Source organism: Saimiri boliviensis, chromosome 9 (genome assembly GCF_048565385.1).
Source record: "Saimiri boliviensis isolate mSaiBol1 chromosome 9, mSaiBol1.pri, whole genome shotgun sequence".
Lineage (NCBI taxonomy): Eukaryota > Metazoa > Chordata > Mammalia > Primates > Cebidae > Saimiri > Saimiri boliviensis.
In genome coordinates, this window is record NC_133457.1 from 113,168,378 (window position 1) to 113,185,100 (window position 16,723).

The 16,723-nt window shown below is 43.6% G+C and overlaps 1 protein-coding gene across 2 annotated transcripts in view; it reads right to left on the bottom strand.

Moving 5' to 3' along the window:
• B4GALT5 (beta-1,4-galactosyltransferase 5) overlaps positions 1 to 16,428 on the bottom strand; it is an 88,221-nt gene extending 71,793 nt beyond the window's left edge. Inside the window, exon 1 of one of the 2 annotated variants that reach the window (XM_003932696.3) lies at positions 16,105 to 16,427. In XM_003932696.3, the coding sequence (XP_003932745.2) occupies positions 16,105 to 16,219 (115 nt within the window). In that variant the 5' untranslated portion in view covers positions 16,220 to 16,427. Of the gene's footprint in view, positions 1 to 16,104 lie in introns of both variants that reach the window. The other variant, XM_074406640.1, reaches the window with a different exon arrangement.
• Between the last annotated feature and the right edge of the window lie 295 nt (positions 16,429 to 16,723).

Genomic DNA, 16,723 nt, shown 5'->3' on the forward strand with positions numbered 1-16,723 from the left:
TGCGGTGAGCCGAGATCGCGCCATTGCACTCCAGCCTGGGTAACAAGAGCGAAACTCCGTCTCAAAACAAAAAAAAAAAGAATTACTGTTTATCTACCCCATTTAGAATGTACTGGGGTAGATGACAATGACAATCAGTACTGACTGCCTTCTTATGTTTAACAACCTTTTCATCTACATTTCAGGTTTCAGTACAAGACAAGCCATTTTAATACATTCATCATCAGCCATTTCAAAGCATTATTTTATACATACTGTATAAGACACAAAGTGCTTAACTGTAACTTAAAACCCAACTTGAATCTTAAATGGGCAAAATAACACACCTCCCACTAGTCATCTGCCCACAAACCAGGCCCCATATAACCATCAAGCATTTGACTGCATCACACGTGATTAATCCGAAACTGTGCTATGAATCATACAGTAGTCCTCCCTTATCTTGGAGGGATACGTTCTGAAATTCCCCAGTGGGTGCCTGAAACTGCAGATAGTACCAAAATCTAAATACATTGTTTTTTCCTATACATAAACATCTACAGTAAATTTTAACTTATAAATTAGGCAGAGTAAAAGATAAACAACAATGTAAAAGGAAAATAAACTTGGGAACCCCAAACTCACTAAGTCAAAGAGAAAAGTCAAGTTAGGAATGGCATCATGCAAACCTACCTCCCTCACAATCTGTCCAATAGGAGATTTCTTGTTTACCTCAAGAACCATAGCTTACCACCATTCTGGCTGAATTCCACCCTGACAACGTAAATTGACAGCTTATCTTCATAGGTATGGGACAAAGGACAGAAGTGACTCATTCCTCTGCTCACCTGAGACAAATGCATATCTGATTGCGTCCTCTGCCCTGTATTTTATCTCATGTAAAAATGGAGATTCAATGAGCTAGATAAATGCATAAGGGACTATTCCTCTTCCACCCACTGCCTGTGAACAGCTAATCAAAGACTCAAAAGAATGCAACCATTTGTCTCTTATCTACCCACACCTTCTTAAAATTTCTTTCTTTTTTTTTTTTTTTTTGTATTTTTAGTAGAGATAGGGTTTCACTGTGTTGGCCAGGATGGTCTCGATCTCTTGACCTCATGATCCCCACGCCTAGGCCTCCCAAAGTGCTGGAATTACAGGCGTGAGCCACCACACCCAGCCCTTAAAATTTCTTCCCCCAAATATCAAAGCCTGAAAAATCATCTTTGGAGTAAGGCACAGACCTTGGGCCTGGGTGCACTTCCTTAACCTTGGCAAAATAAATTCTAAACAGATTAAAACCTGTCTCAAATATTTTTTGGTTTGCAACAAATATAGTAATAAAATGGTTTTACAATTTGGTTTACAACAACAATAATAAAATGGAACAATTATAACAATAATAGAAGTAATTAAGTAAAAATTTTTCTGAGACAGTCTCAGTCTGTTGTCCAGACAGGAGCAATCATGGCTCACTGTAGCCTCAAACTCCCAGGCTCAAGTGATCCCAAGTAGCTGGGACTACAGGCGTGTGCCACACCTGGCTAATTTTTATTTGTATTTTTACAGAAACAAGTTTTTCCCCAGGTTGCCTACGCTGGTCTCAAACTCCGGGGCTTAAGCGATTCTCCAGCCTCAGCCTCCCAAAATGCTTGGATTACAAGCATGAGCCACCACACCTGGCCATAAAATTAAATTTTAAAAGTATTACAAGTAATAAAAGTAAAAATAAGGATCACTTGAACACAAGCATTGTGACACCATGATGATGATGTGATAACCCAGACGACTACTAAATATATACACAGTGGGGATATGCTAGACAAAGGAATGACTCACATTCCAGGCAAGACAAAGGGGGACAGAGCAAGATGGTAAACGATTTAATCACGCCACCCAGAATGGTGAACAATTTAAAATTGTGAATTATTTCTGGAATTTTCCATTTACTATTTTCAGACCTCAGTGAAACCGCAGAAAGTGAAACTGTGGATAAGGGGTAATTACTGTATTCACTACTATTCCTGGCAATTAAGGAATGTTAACTCCAACTGAACACCAGATGAACTGGCCCTCAATTAAACACCTCTGTCCAGAAATATAAAATCACCTAAAACTGAAACTTTACTAAAATGAAGCCATGCTCCTTAGAAGACTTAAAAAACAGCAGCGATATACTATCTGCTTTGTTCATCACTGTATCCTTCAAGCCTAGCACACTATAGGGGTGTAATACAGAGATTAATGAATTTAGCTATTAGAAAACAGCAAAATCAGGCAAATGCAAAGATGAGTTTGTCATTTTTTCTCGTTTATCACAGAACATAAAAGTTTTCTAAGTACCCACCCCTGCCTTTAATTACCATTTTTATCACTCCATTTTGATAAATACGTCTGCAGTTCAGCTGATATCGGGAAAAAAAACATGTACCAAATTGCCAAATTTTACTATGTCAGGTTGTGGGAGTCCAGCAGCTTTTACATGTTAGATTTTTCTATTTCCTCATTCGTCAGCATTTGACATCATTTTCTGATGTTATAAAGGATAATAGAGAAAAAAAATCCTGTGTTCACATCACATCCCTCCTAGTCATCCAGGGACCATCTTGGCAGCCTGTTTCTCGTCACCACCTGCCACCCTGTGCCTGTGTTGTGGACGAGGGAGGCATAGGCAAACAATATTCTGGTAAATAAAGCATTACCAATTTTCAAAGAATCAGAAGGCCAAAAAAAAAAAAAAAAAAAAAAGAAAAAAAAAAAGACCCACAACACCAAACTGAAAGTCATGCCTCAGGGTCTTTATTGCAACTACTTATTACTAAACAGCAAAACATAAATGATGCTGGTTAATGGAGATTTGAGGCTAAGAAAATACCAAACAGGCCAGGTGTGGTGCCTCAGGCCTGTAATTCCAGCACTTTGGGAAGCCAAGGCTAGTAGATCACCTGAGGATATTGAGACCAGTCTGACTAACATGGTGAAACCCAAAATTTTAAAAATTAGCTGGGCATGGTGGCATGCGCCTGTAATCCCAGCTACTCAGGAGGCTGAGACAGGAGAATCACTTGAACCTGGCAGGCAGAGGCTGTAGTGAGCTGAGATCATGCCATTGCATTCCAACCTAGGTGGCAGAGTGAGACTCCACCTCAAAAAAAATAGCAAACAAAATTTACTTTTTCTTATCTTCGAAATCATCAGGTTTCATTCCTATGTGGCAAAAAATGAAACCCATGTTTCTTTAACTATATTATGTATTTTCCAATTTTCTCTCCAATATTTTGTTTGTTTAACTAGCAAAATGTACTGTCCCTCACACCAAAAATTAGCTGTTTTAACATCTGGCCCATGCACTTTTAGAGAGCTGCAATTCAAACCAGAAAACGTTAAAACTTAAAAGTTATATTACAGTCCTGTTGAACAAAATAGCCAACAAACCAAAAACATCAAATAAGATATGGAGAGTCCCCCTTTCACCAAGAGAGCTCACAGGACTCTTCAAACATCTGAAACATTTATTGAAATCTGCATTGTACTTGAAGTTTGGTAAACAGAATAACCATTTTAAAGACAAAGAATAGGCGAGGCATGGTGGCTCACGCCTGTAATCCCCAGCAGTTTGGGAGGCTGAGGCAAGCAGATAACTGAGGTCAAGAGTAGAGACCAGCCTGGTAAACACAACAAAACCCCATCTCTACTAAAATTACAAATATTAGCCAGGCGTGGTGGCTCAAGCCTGTAATTCCAGCTATTCTAGAGACTGAGGCAGGAGAACTGCTTGAACATGGGAGGCAGAGATTGCAGTGACCCAAGGTGGCATCACTGCACTCCAGCCTGGGTGACAGAGTGAGACTCTGAATCAAAAAAATAAACCTGGGCACAGTGGCTCACACTTGTAATCCCAGCACTTTGGGAGGCTGAGGTAGGCAGATCACGAGGTCAGGAGTTCGAGACCAGCCTGGCCAACACAGTGAAACCCCTCTCTACTAAAAATACAAAAATTAGCTGGGCTACCATGGTAGCGGGAGCCTGTAATCCCAGCTACTTGGGAGGCTGAAGCAGGAGAATCGCTTGAACCTGGACAGCTGAAGTTGCAGTGAGCCCAGATCACGCCACTGCACTCCAGCCTGGGTGACAGAGCTAGACTCTGTCTCAATAAATAAAGACAAAGAATGATAAAGAAACCAGCAACAAACTTAAACAAGTTAGAGCAAGAGAAACAAACAAAAAAAATGACTCCTGCTTTCTCAAAAATCACATCAGTAGCTTATAGAGAACTTCATGAGCAGAATAAGGAATGGGCACACTGTAGGAAGCAAAGGTAAGTGATAATATCTACAAAGTAGTGTATTTTAAAAGTACAAACAAAAGAAAAAATAATTGGGCCTCATTAAAAACTTTTGTGTATCAAAGGACACTATTAAAAGTGAAAAAGCCAACCCACAGAACAGAAAATATTTGCAAATCATGTATCTGATAAAGCTTTAATATTATTCAGAATCTGTAAAGAATTCCTAACAGACCAGGCACAGCAGCTCAAGCCTGTAATCCCAGCACTTTGAGAGGCTGAGGTGAGAGGATGGCGTTAGCCCAGGAGTTTGAGACAAGCCTGGGCAATACAGGGCGATCCCATCTCTACAAATAATTTAAAAATCAGCCGGGTGTGCTGGCACGCACTGGTGGTCTCAGCTGCTTGGGAGGCTGAGGTGAGAGAACAACTTGAGCCTGGGAGTTTGAGGCTGCAGTGAGCCATGGTCAAGCCACTGCACTCCAATCTGAGCAACAAAGAGATCTCCTCTCAAAAACAAAAACAAAACTTCTAACAACTCAACAAAATTCATCCTTTGAGAATGAACAAAGGACCTGAACTGCTATTTCTCCAAATGAAATACACAAATGGGTCACTCCTCATTGGAGAAATGCACATCAAAACCAACATGACTCATTTAAGGAAAAAAACACCACACACACACACACACACACACACACACACACACGAAATACCATTTCACAGCTACCAGAATATCTATAATTAAAAAAACACAAAAATGACATATGTTGGGGGAGTTACTGCTTAACAAGAACAGTTTCTGTTTAGGGTGCTAAAATATTTTAGAAAAAAGAAATGTTGAAAAATAGGGCTAGGGCCAGGCAGGATGGCTCATGCCTGTAATCCTAGCTAACTAGGAAGTTGAGGCAGGAGGATCACCTGAGCCTGGGACGTCCAGATCGCATCACTATACTCCAGCCAAGGAGCGGAGCCAAGGCAAGAGGATTGCTTGAGTGCAGGAGTTTGAGACCAGCCTGGGCAACATAGAAAGACTCTGTCTCTACTATAAAAGGAAAAAAAATTATAAAATTAAAAAAAAAATTTAAACACCCAGCCAGGCACTCACGTCTGTAACCGTGGCATTTTGGGAGGCTGAGGTGGGAGGATCACTTGAGGTCTGGAGTTCAAGACCAGCTTGGCCAACATGGTGAAACCCCGTCTCTACTAAAACTACAAAAATTAGCCAGGCGTGGTGGTGTATGCCTGTAATCCCAACTACTCGGGAGGCTGAGGCAAGAGAATCGCTTGAACCCAGGAGGCGGAGGTTGCAGTGAGCCGAGATTGTGCCGCTGCACTCCAACTTGGGCAACAGAATGAGACTCCATCTCAAAAAAACAAAAAACAAAACAAACAAAAAAACCCTTTAAAAAAGTGAGTGATGGCCGGGCGCGGTGGCTCAAGCCTGTAATCCCAGCACTTTGGGAGGCTGAGGCGGGCGGATCACAAGGTCAAGAGATCGAGACCATCCTGGCCAACATGGTGAAACCCCGTCTCTACTAAAAATACAAAAAATTAGCTGGGCGTGGCGGCGTGCGCCTGTAGTCCCAGCTACTTGGGAGGCTGAGGCAAGAGAATTGCTTGAACCCAGGAGGCGGAGGTTGCAGTGAGCCGAGATTGTGCCGCTGCACTCCAGCCTAGTGCCTGGTGACAGAGTAAGACTCTGTCTCAAAAAAAAAAAAAAAAAAAAAAGTGAGTGATTACTGTATAACATTGCGAATGTAATTTATGCTACTAAACTGTACACTTAATTACTTACATTACCAAAATAGATACATGGCAAGCAAATTTTGTATTACATTTTACCACCAAAAAAAAAAAAAAAAGTACAAAGTAGACTTGGAAAAAATTAACTCAGTCACTTCAAAATCAGAATTAACTCCTTTCCCTAAAGTAAATGCAGTCTAACAACCAAGAGGCTGACCTACTCAGACAATAATTTCTTCTTTCATTAAATATTTAAGTACATACAATGTGCTGGGCATGATTCTAGGCACAAGAAAATTACAATCCAGAAAACTTCCCTCTCATGACTATATAGATTATAAGGATATGGATCAAATAAGCTTTTCTAAAAACGTTAAAGGATTAAATGGTTATATTTAAAACAAACAGATTCAACCAGGCATGGTAGCTCATGCCTGTAATCCCAGCACTTTGGGAGGCCGAGGCAGGCAGATTACCTGAGGTCAGGAGTTTGAGACCAGCCTGGCCAACATGGCAAAGCCCCTCTCTACTTAAAAAAATATATATACAAAAAAAAAAGAAAGAAAATTAGCTGGGTGCTGTGGCACACGCCTGTAATCCCAGCTACTTAGGAGGCTGAGGCAGGAGAATCATGTGAACCCAGGAAGCAGGGGTTTCGGTGAGTCAAGATCCAGCCACTGCATTCCAGCCTGGACAACACAGTGAGACTCTGTCTTAAACTAAACAAAACAAAACCCACACATACAGATTCAAAATAACTATATCATGAATCCCAAAGCCAGTCTACTATCATTTTTGTCTATCTGGTTTGACTTCCTTAGGTTGGCAATTCTGTCATTTTTCTGAACAGGAATAAAGATTTTTTTTTCCCTTTTTTAATTACATCAACAAGGCACAACACAGTATTTAGGAAAACACTATTTTATGACCTTTACCAGCCAATGGTCTACCTATCAGCAAATATATACACCCTGATCAAAAATACAATGCAGACTTGGTTCCTGAAAGTAGAACTTCAAATGGGATAATGAGCAGCTCTGTGAGGAAAAAACAATCTTGTCTCTCCATCTTTCCAAGCTTGTAATTGTTCAACACAGGAGAATTAAGAAAAAGGTTTAACTGTCAATTAACCATACTTTTAAGGACTACTTAGGAGGGGGTGGAAAAAGTTACCTCTATACTGATATTTAAATATCCTACAACTTTTTAATAATAATAATAAACAATTGTGCTCACTAGTATACCCTGAACCTACTGACATGTAAAAACACGACACTGCTGTCTTACAGTGTACTCTTTCCGGTACCCAACACTCCACAATAGTTTTCATCTTCACAATTAAGCCACTAACCGCCCAAGAGAACTGTTCATAATTGATGACAGTAATGAAGGTGCCTCAGAAACAATGACCAGGTTTACTTCTGGTTGCTGCAAAGTACCTGGGTAGCTCCGTCACCTGGAAAGGCAGAGGAACAATATCCAGGGTCTAATAATTGCTTCCTCAAACTAACAAAAGGAGATAAAAAAGGGAGGAATTAGAGAAGGGGCAGCACTCTAAATTATTTAATGTGATTCCCATGCTTGGGGAAAGCACTGAATTCATGAAACCAACAGGAGCTGGAATGCTCCTCAGTACCAAAGCCACCATAAAAAAAGAATTACTGGATCTAAACGCAGTATTCATTTTCATTTAACATCCAACTACCTAGAGGATTGAGGTAATGAGTCTGGGGCTCTATTTCACGCTTAGAAGCTGAAGTGTGAAGCCAGAGGAAAGGACTGACTTAGCAGATCAAAATTTAAAAGGATTAGCCCACAGGACAAAAATGTCCAAAAAAAGGAAAAACAGCCTTAACATCCCAAAGATATTTCCATAACATTCTTTTTTGATTTTCTTTCCTTTGACCAAGGCAGCACAAATTTTTTTCTTCCCCCTTCCTTAGTGACAATGATTTCAAAGACAGATTTCCATGTAGAGACACCAAGTCTTGAGTTCCCAGGCTCATGTCCCAAAGCAATGGCACTGCAGAGTGGGGACCTTGCCATTCACCCCAAACAGTGACTATAAGGTCTGAAGATTACACACAAGCATGTCACCATTCTCACCACAGCAGTCTGAGGAGGAGATGAAGTCAATGGGAAATCAGAACTTGAAAAGACAGCCAGCGTCTTTACTTGACAAAATTATTCCTTCTTTACTTCAAAGGTTCAATTCACACGTGCTCAGAATCATGAAACTTCAGATCTGAAAGGGACCCTAGAATCTGCACAACAGTCCAGTTTCCTCAGTTCACAGATGAGAAATCAGGAAAAAAAATATTTATACATAGCTATTGGTAAAGTCAGACAGGAGCCCAAACCCAACTCTCAGTTTAATATGAGCATGAGACCAAGAGGGCACCTCCTATGGTTATAAATAAAAAGAATCATATGGCCAGGAATCATAAAGCTCACACCTTTAATCCCAGCACTTTAGAAGGCGGAGGCGAGTGGATCACCTGAGGTCAGGAGTTCGACACCAGCCTGGCCAAGATGGTGAAACCCCACCTCTACCAAAAATACAAAAAAAAAATTAGGCAGGCATGGCGGCAGGCACCTGTAATCCCAGCTACTCAGGAGGCTGAGGCAGGAGAATCGCTTGAACCCAGGAGGCAGAGGCTGCAGTGAGCTGAGATCACGCCACTGCACCCTGGCCTGGGCAACAAGAGCAAAACTCCGTCTCAAAAAAAAAGGAATCATAAACATAAGGACCTTCGTGTCAAGCTCTGTGCTAAGCCCTTTTACATGCATATTCTACTTAATTCTGACAAATACTCTGAGAAAGGTAGAATCCTGTATTTGAAAATAAAATAATCTGCCCACTTCTGGGCTGAGCTGAACCTCGAATCTCTTTTCAATCATATTGTATGTGCCTCAGGAATATCTTAATAATTCTCAACTTTGGGCAAGTTAACGATTCAACTTGGACTTATATGATCATCTATAAAATGAGAGACATAATCAAAAGTTTAGAATTCAAAGATCTCCATAGCTGGTGACATGACACTCAAATGATAGTGGATCTTAAAATCCCATTAATTTTTCTCACAATTCTCTACAAAAACACAGCTAGTGTGCAAAGCCAAGCATACCTTTATTGGCTACTACTAGAAACTGAAGGACAACTGCCCTTTCACTGTCAGGGCACATAGGCCTGCCTCTGTTCTGAAGTCCACACCCAACCTGCTTGCTTCCGATTATCTGTTATCTTGGCGAATGTCAACCTCCCTTTTCTCTTTTTTTTTTTTTTATTTTTTTTTATTTTTTTTTATTTTTTGAGACGGAGTTTCACTCTTGTTGCCCAGGCTGGAGTGCAATGGCACGATCTCGGCTCACCGCAACCTCCGCCTCCTGGGTTCAGGCAATTCTCCTGCCTCAGCCTCCTGAGTAGCTGGGATTACAGGCACACACCACCATGCCCAGCTAATTTTTTGTATTTTTAGTAGAGACGGGGTTTCACCATGTTGACCAGGATGGTCTCGATCTCTTGACCTCGTGATCCACCCACCTCGGCCTCCCAAAGTGCTGGGATTACAGGCTTGAGCCACCGCGCCCGGCTCTTTTTTTTTTTTTAAGACGGAGTTTCACCCTTGTTGCCCAGGCTGGAATGCAATGGCACGGTCTCGGCTCACTGCAACCTCTGTCTCCCAGGTTCAAGTGATTCTCCTGCCTCAGCCTCCCGAGTAGCTGCGATTACAGGTGCATGCTACTATGCCCAGCTAATTTTTTTTTTTTTCTTGTATTTTCAGTAGAGACAGGGTTTCACCATTTGGCCAAGCTGGTCTCGAACTCCTGACCTCAGGTGATCCACCTGCCTCAGCCTCCCAAAGTACTGGAATTACAGGCGTGAGCCACTGCTCCCGGCCTCTTTTTTTGTATTTCTTTGACAGGCCTCAGCAGCATTACACTGCTCACTTCTTATGTGCTAAGGTTTTTCTTTGCTTTGTGTGATTTAGATGTGCCCAACATATTTCCAGGATCTAAAAAGCAGCAAAATTTAGGTAAGCAAGAAGTCAGTTGTATTCTGGCCTTCTACTGCTTTGGAATTTCTACTCTTTCAGAAAGCTCTAAAGAGGCATAGCAACACAGAGACCCTCCTTCCTGGTGATTACTATACACAGCTCCCACCAGTCTCTTCAGCTGGGGTGAGGGAGCTGACTGACACTGGAGCAAAATCATCTGCTGGCTAGATGTCCTGGAATGGTAATTAACAGTTTGAATGGCTGCGACTATCCAAAACCGACACATATCTACTACTAAAGAAAATTTCAACTCCAAACCCAAAACATGGCTTCCAATATAGCAAAAACTCTACAAAGAGAACATAAACCACCACTATACCACCACCAAAGTCCTGGTCAAAAGAGGTGCTGTTTAGTTTTGTAACATCAACCTGATCTCCAAATATTAATTCCTCCTAAGAAGAATGGAAAACACTATACTCAAGTATGTGGGCAGGAGTGCATGTGAATTAGGAGGAAAAAGAAGGTGTCCTTAACAGGATAAGGCTCTTTAATTTTCTAAAATGAAGTAACCCACATTTCCCCATGTGTATTTCATTCTAGAAAGCTCAGAAACTAAGTGTGCTGAGGGATTCAGAGGGCTTTTTCATCTGAGAGGGAAAAAAAGGCAATTTTCAGACTACATTTGACTGGGGAAAATCAGAAAATTTCCTGTGATTATTAGGAAAAGTCGTATTTTATTATATAAAACATGTATCTTCTCTAAAATCATTTGTTTGTTTGGAGACAGGATCTCACTCTGGTTGCCCAGACTGGGGTGGGGTGCAGTGGTGCGATCATGGCTCACTGCAGCCTCGACATCTTAGGCTCAGGTGATCCTCCCACCTCAGCCTCCTGAGTAGCTAGAATACAGGCATGCACCACATCCAACTAACTTGTATTTTTAGTAGAGACAGGGTTTCACTATATTGCCCAGAACTGTTTCAAACTCCTAGACTCAAGCTATCCACCCATCTTGGCTTCCCAGGGAGCTGTGATTACACGGATGAGCCACTTCGCCTGGCCTCTTTTCTCCTGTCTAAAATCTTAGGACCAGCCAGGCATGGTGGCTCACACCTGTAATCCCAGTAATTTAGGAGGCCGAGGTGGGCAGATCACCTTAAGTCAGGTGTTCGAGACCAGCCTGCCTGGCCAACATGGTGAAACCCCATCTCTACTAAAAATACAAAAAAATTAGCCAGGCATGGTGGCAGGCACCAGCAATCCCAACTACTTGGGAGGCTGAAGCAGGAGGATCACTTGAACCCGGGAGGTGGAGGTTACAGTGAGGCCAGGCTGCACCACTGCACTCCAGCCTGGGCCACAAGAGCATAACTCATTCTCAAATAATAAAAATAAAATAAAATCTTAGGACCAATGATGGTACAGAATGTAAATGAATTATCAACTTTCTAAATACAAAAGCATCTCACTAACTTTATTGAGGTATGATTTCTTAAAAATTTACTATAAGTTTGACAAAGATACAGTTCTGGTTTTTCAAACAGCTTTGGGTTTTTTTGAAAGTATCAGAACAGAGAAATTGAGTGACTTGCTCAAGGTCATTTGGTCAAATCAGGTAAGATTAGAATTACTGGTTCCTGCCTTCCAAAAGCCAGCCATAAATCAAACTTTTCTTGGAACTAAGCAGGGCAAAAATGTCAAAATCACTCCCCATCTCCTTTCTTCAGTAATCAAGAAAAAAGAGAAAAATTAAATGTAGAACAGAATTTTTTTTAATTCCCCCCCCAGAATTTCAATTAATAAAATGTCATCAATGCATAAACAATTACCCCCAATCATCCACAGGTACCTCTCTCAAAACTGGTAACTGTTTTCGCAATTTGCTAAGGTCAGTAACCTCTGTATAACATTGCCATATGATTGTACCATAAACTTATTAAGATTTTAAATCAGCACTTCATAAGTATATTTATAAATAGCTCGCTTCTGTTATCTTTTAAAAGACCTGATTAGACTTAAGTATGAAAGTACTCTGAGCGCTTGGATTTTTTTAAGTTAATGCGTCATAAATAAGTTCAAAGTTTTCTGTAAAACCCTGAAGGGAATAGGCCTATTTCAACAGTGCAAATAAAACAAGTTATTAAATAAGTAACAATCATACAGGCTAGGGGGTAGAGGGTTGAAGAGAAGGGACATCACATTTTTATGCAACCTTATTACCTTGCTCTGTCTTTTTCAAATCTGCCACTTTCTCTCTTTCACTCTCACTTTCTGTCCCAACCTTCTCCTTTTAAACGGCTGATATAAAACACTACTTCTAAAATTAACAATACTAACACAACTCCTGACCAGGCATGGCCTGTACTCCCAGCGCTCTGGCAGGCTGAGGTGCGTGGATCACCTGAGATCAGGAGTTCAAGACCAGCCTGGCCAACATGGCAAAACCCCATCTCTACTATAAATACAAAAATTAGCTAGAGGTGGCAGGCGCCTATAATCTCAGCTACTCAGGAAGCTGAAGCAGGAGAATCACTTGAACCCAGGCGCAGAGGTTGCAGCGAGCCAAGATTGCACCACTTCACTCCAGCCTGGACAAAAAGAGCAAAACTCTATCACAAAAAAAAAAAAATCCCAGTGAAGCCATATTTTTAAAACACTAAATGGATTTAATGGGGTTATTACAGTAGCTTAGGGCACTTTATATTTTTTGCAAACACACTGTTAGTCTTAGTCATTTTCCTCATATCCAATTCTAGGTAAGATGGCACCCTGTTTCACAGATGACTCTCAAGTCCAAGAAAAGTTTCCTTTGCTTTTAGACTACAGCTCACCCGTATTAAGTGGCATTAGAGCTCAAAAATACTAAGTTAATAGTTAGGCTGAAATTTTGGCTGGGTTACAGTACACACGGACAATTTAAAACATTTATAGCTAACATGATTTTTCTTATTTCAAATTCAAGTCTACTATTTCTGAACGAAACTGTAATATACTCTTGGAGTGATGATATCTCTAGCCTTTCAGAACAATGTAGCCACAGGGCATACAAAGCAAATCAAAAGCAAGCACTGGAAAAAGTTAAACCTGGAAGGAAATACAAGACCGACACTTTCCACTGTGCCGGAAAACAGAACTGTCACTGGGAAATTTATTAAAGTGAACTACATGAAACTTGCTGATATACAACTGTTTTGACCTGCAGAAACAGAAATTTCATCTGGCTCAACCTAATATTATTTTCTAAGCTCATTTTAATAACTGTTCAAATAAGGTGTTCCTATCCCAAGGAACATAAAACAACCCTGTATTTCTCCAGATGGCCTTAACCTTTGGAAAAAAGTTGCCACCCCACTGTCCAAAGCTAGACATTTGAAAAATTTAAGTTCATTTAAAAAGCCTGTGCATCATAGCCAGATGCTGTTTCTACAAAAACTTGTTTTAAGTTAGCCAGGCAAGGTGGCATGTACCTGTAGTCCCAGCTACTCAGGAGGCTGAGGCAGGAGGATCGCTTGTGCCCAGGTGCTCAAGGCTGCAGTAAGCTATGAGCACCACTGCACTCTAGCCTGGGCAACAGAGCAAGTCTCTGTCTCAAAAAAAAAAAAAAAAAAAAAAAAAAAATTCATTAGTAGGAAGGGCAAACAGCTAAATGCAACGACTCCACATCCGTTTTTAATTGTTCCCCTTTCCCGGGAACAAAATTTCCATCCCAAGCAGAACTGCCCTTCAGAAGGTTTACATTCAAGGAGATACAGTACTAATGAAAATGTAAGTGCTCTGCACGGTTTTCAGCTATCAGATACAGAATTCTAGGCATAGTAGTAGCACAACACTTTACACAGGGTTTCCACTGACCTAAAAATCTACTGTTGAGGAATCTTAATTAAGTTGGTAAGTTCCATTTCTGTTGGAGAATCTGGCTTCTAACCTTTCCAATCAAAAGGGTGATTACCATCCCAGTGGGACATAGTTTTCCATTTAAATATAGCTGATTTATGGACTCAGACCAGAAATACCTGTCACATTCACAAAAGGAGAAAAAAAAGGTTATGTCTCTAAGACTGCCTCTAGGTCCAAATCCATCTTTTCACACCCATTTTTATTAGAGTCTAATAGCCAACATGCTAATGAGCTCTTTTCTCAATTAATTCCACTAATTAGTTATCTGTTCCTTTTCTGCCAGAATCCCAACCCTTTTACAATCTACTCATCAAATCCATCAGGCCACATACTATACCTTCCTAGAGGGACACTTTTCCCTATGACACTTTGTGAACAGGGCAATCTGATGCTGCCTATTCTATCTTCCCAGATCTAGCTGATAGTTCAAAACATCAACATTAACCACAAGTAAAATATGCTTAAAAAAATAATCAGGAGACAATCTCCTGCTCTATCTGGAAATTTCTCTATTCAGCTAGTTCAGTGTTGACAGGTCAACAGAGCACGGCAGTAGTTATTGCTACAATCCTAAAAGGCATTTCCCTACAACTAAACCATCAACCCTTTCCTAACATCCATATAATCCTAAATTTTTCTAGCAGAATTTACTCTCCCTGCCCCAGTCCCAGCAGCATCTTCTGATCATTTCTCACCATAAACTGAGGTTTCCTCACAGTGATGCCAAGTCAGGCAAATGCATTTCTTAAGCCTTCCACCTAACTCCCTTCTTCCTGGAAGTTACATGTAATAGCTGCTTTTATTTACGTACTTATTTTTGAAACTCTTCAAGCATCAGGTACAGTGCTAAGTGCTTTTAAAGGGCATTTATCTACTTCCCTCCTTAACACGGTATGACATTGGGATTCATACTCCCATTTTACAGGAGAAAAGCTAAGGCTTAGTAACCTGCCCAAGGTCATCCAGGGCAGAGATCAGAATCCAAGTCTGACTGACCTCTGGTGTCCTCTGCTCTTAAATCTTCATGCTGTCTCCTTCTGATCTCTTCCTGTCCTAAAAGATGCCCTGTGGTCTTACAAAAGACTACACTTGGGGCGAGGTAAGGGAGGGGTGAGAGGGTCAGTTTCTCCAGAGACTCTTTGAAAAGGAGTACCCATTCCATCCTTCCTCCATTCTCCCCCTTCTCACCTGGTACCAATTCCCAAAGGCCCCAGTCATATCCCCTTCTCTAGGGCCAATTTAAACTTCTTTGTCCCCAGAGCAGGCACTATCCGATACTGAAGAGCAACCATCTACCCTCAAGGCTGGGAGAGGGCAGAAGTGGAAGAAAGGCGGAACGCAGACAGCACCCCTTTCCCAGGTCTTCAGTTGAGAAAGAAGATGTGGCTGAAAGACTGGGGGGCTGGAGGCAGAGGTGACAAGGATGTGCCCTTGGGGGTACGCGAGGTGCGGGTGAAGGAGATGGGGAGGAGGCAGGGGACGATCAGGGGGTCAGCAGAAAACTGAATGAGGGTGGACCTCTGTAATGGGAAGGGGGGGTGCCACCGGCAAGCAGAGATCTCAGGCCACTGAAGAGATGAACCTGAGTTAGGGAGGAGGACCTGGAGGTTGATGTAACCGGGGAAGTGGAGGAAGAAAGGGGAGGCAGGGGTCTCACGGGAGCAGGAAACGATGGAGTCACGCGGAGTGGGGGAAGATGGATGGGAGCCGAGAAGGTGGGGCGGTCTGAGACCCGGGCACACGGGCTCGGCAAGGAGGGGCGCGGGTTTGGGGTGCGGGGAATGCCGGGAATGGGGTTCTAGGAGACCCCGGGGACTGGAAGGGCAAGAGGGAGTTCTCGAGCCGAGGAGCGGGAAGTGCGAGTTCCAAGCGGCAAGGGGGTCCCAGAGCAAAGGGCGGGCATGAAGGCGTCGTCCGGTTCGCGAGGGTGGCGATAGGAGGGGCGGGGTGGGCCGGAGGTTGGCGCGGGAAAGGGGTCCCGGGAGCTTCTTAGGGTGCGGATGGCGGGAATGTCCTGGCGTCCCCGAGAGCTGGGAGCGGGATCCCGAGAGCCGGGCCGGGACCCGAGAGTCTTCGGAGGACCACTCTCGGGGCCGCCTCTGGGCCGGGGCTCCTCAGGGAGGGGCGGGGATTCCCCGGGTCCCCTCAAGCCCAGAGCCGTAGCCGCGGGGTCTCAAGCCCCCTTCCTACCTATGCCGGGCGCCACATAGACGAAGTAGAGCAGCGACGACGAGAGCGAGAAGAAGAAGAGCGCGGCGAGCAGCGAGCGGCGCGGCAGCCGCAGCAGCCCCCGGCGGGCGCGCATGCTGCAGCCGGGCGGCCGCTCGAGAGCCGGGCCGGGCCTGCTCCCGCCGCTCCCCGTCCGCCGCCTCCCGGGCCGCCGCCGCCGCCGCCTGGGCCTCGGCCACCACCTCCCGGGCCTCGCGGGTCGCCACTCGCCGCCGCTGTTTCGCAGCTCCCAGCCGCCGGCCGCCGCGGGCCGGGCAACATGAAGCGGGCGGGGGCCTGAGCGGCCCCGAGCGGGCGCAGCGGCGGGCGTGGGGCGGAGCGCACGCGCGGGAGGTGGAGCCAGCGCCGCCGGGCACCGTCGCAAAAGACCCGGGCGCCTGCGCTCGCCGCCGACCCCTGCCCGGCCCCCGCGGCGACCCGTATGGAATATCGCCAAATGGCGACAGCCCCTCTCCCAGTGCGGCCACCGCCCAAGCTCTCGGGGAACGTCTCCCAAGTGCTCCTCGCTCGCTCGCCCCCACCTCAGGGCCAAGGGGCCATCTACAAAGTCTGACCGATCTCGTTGCCCACTGCGGCAGAA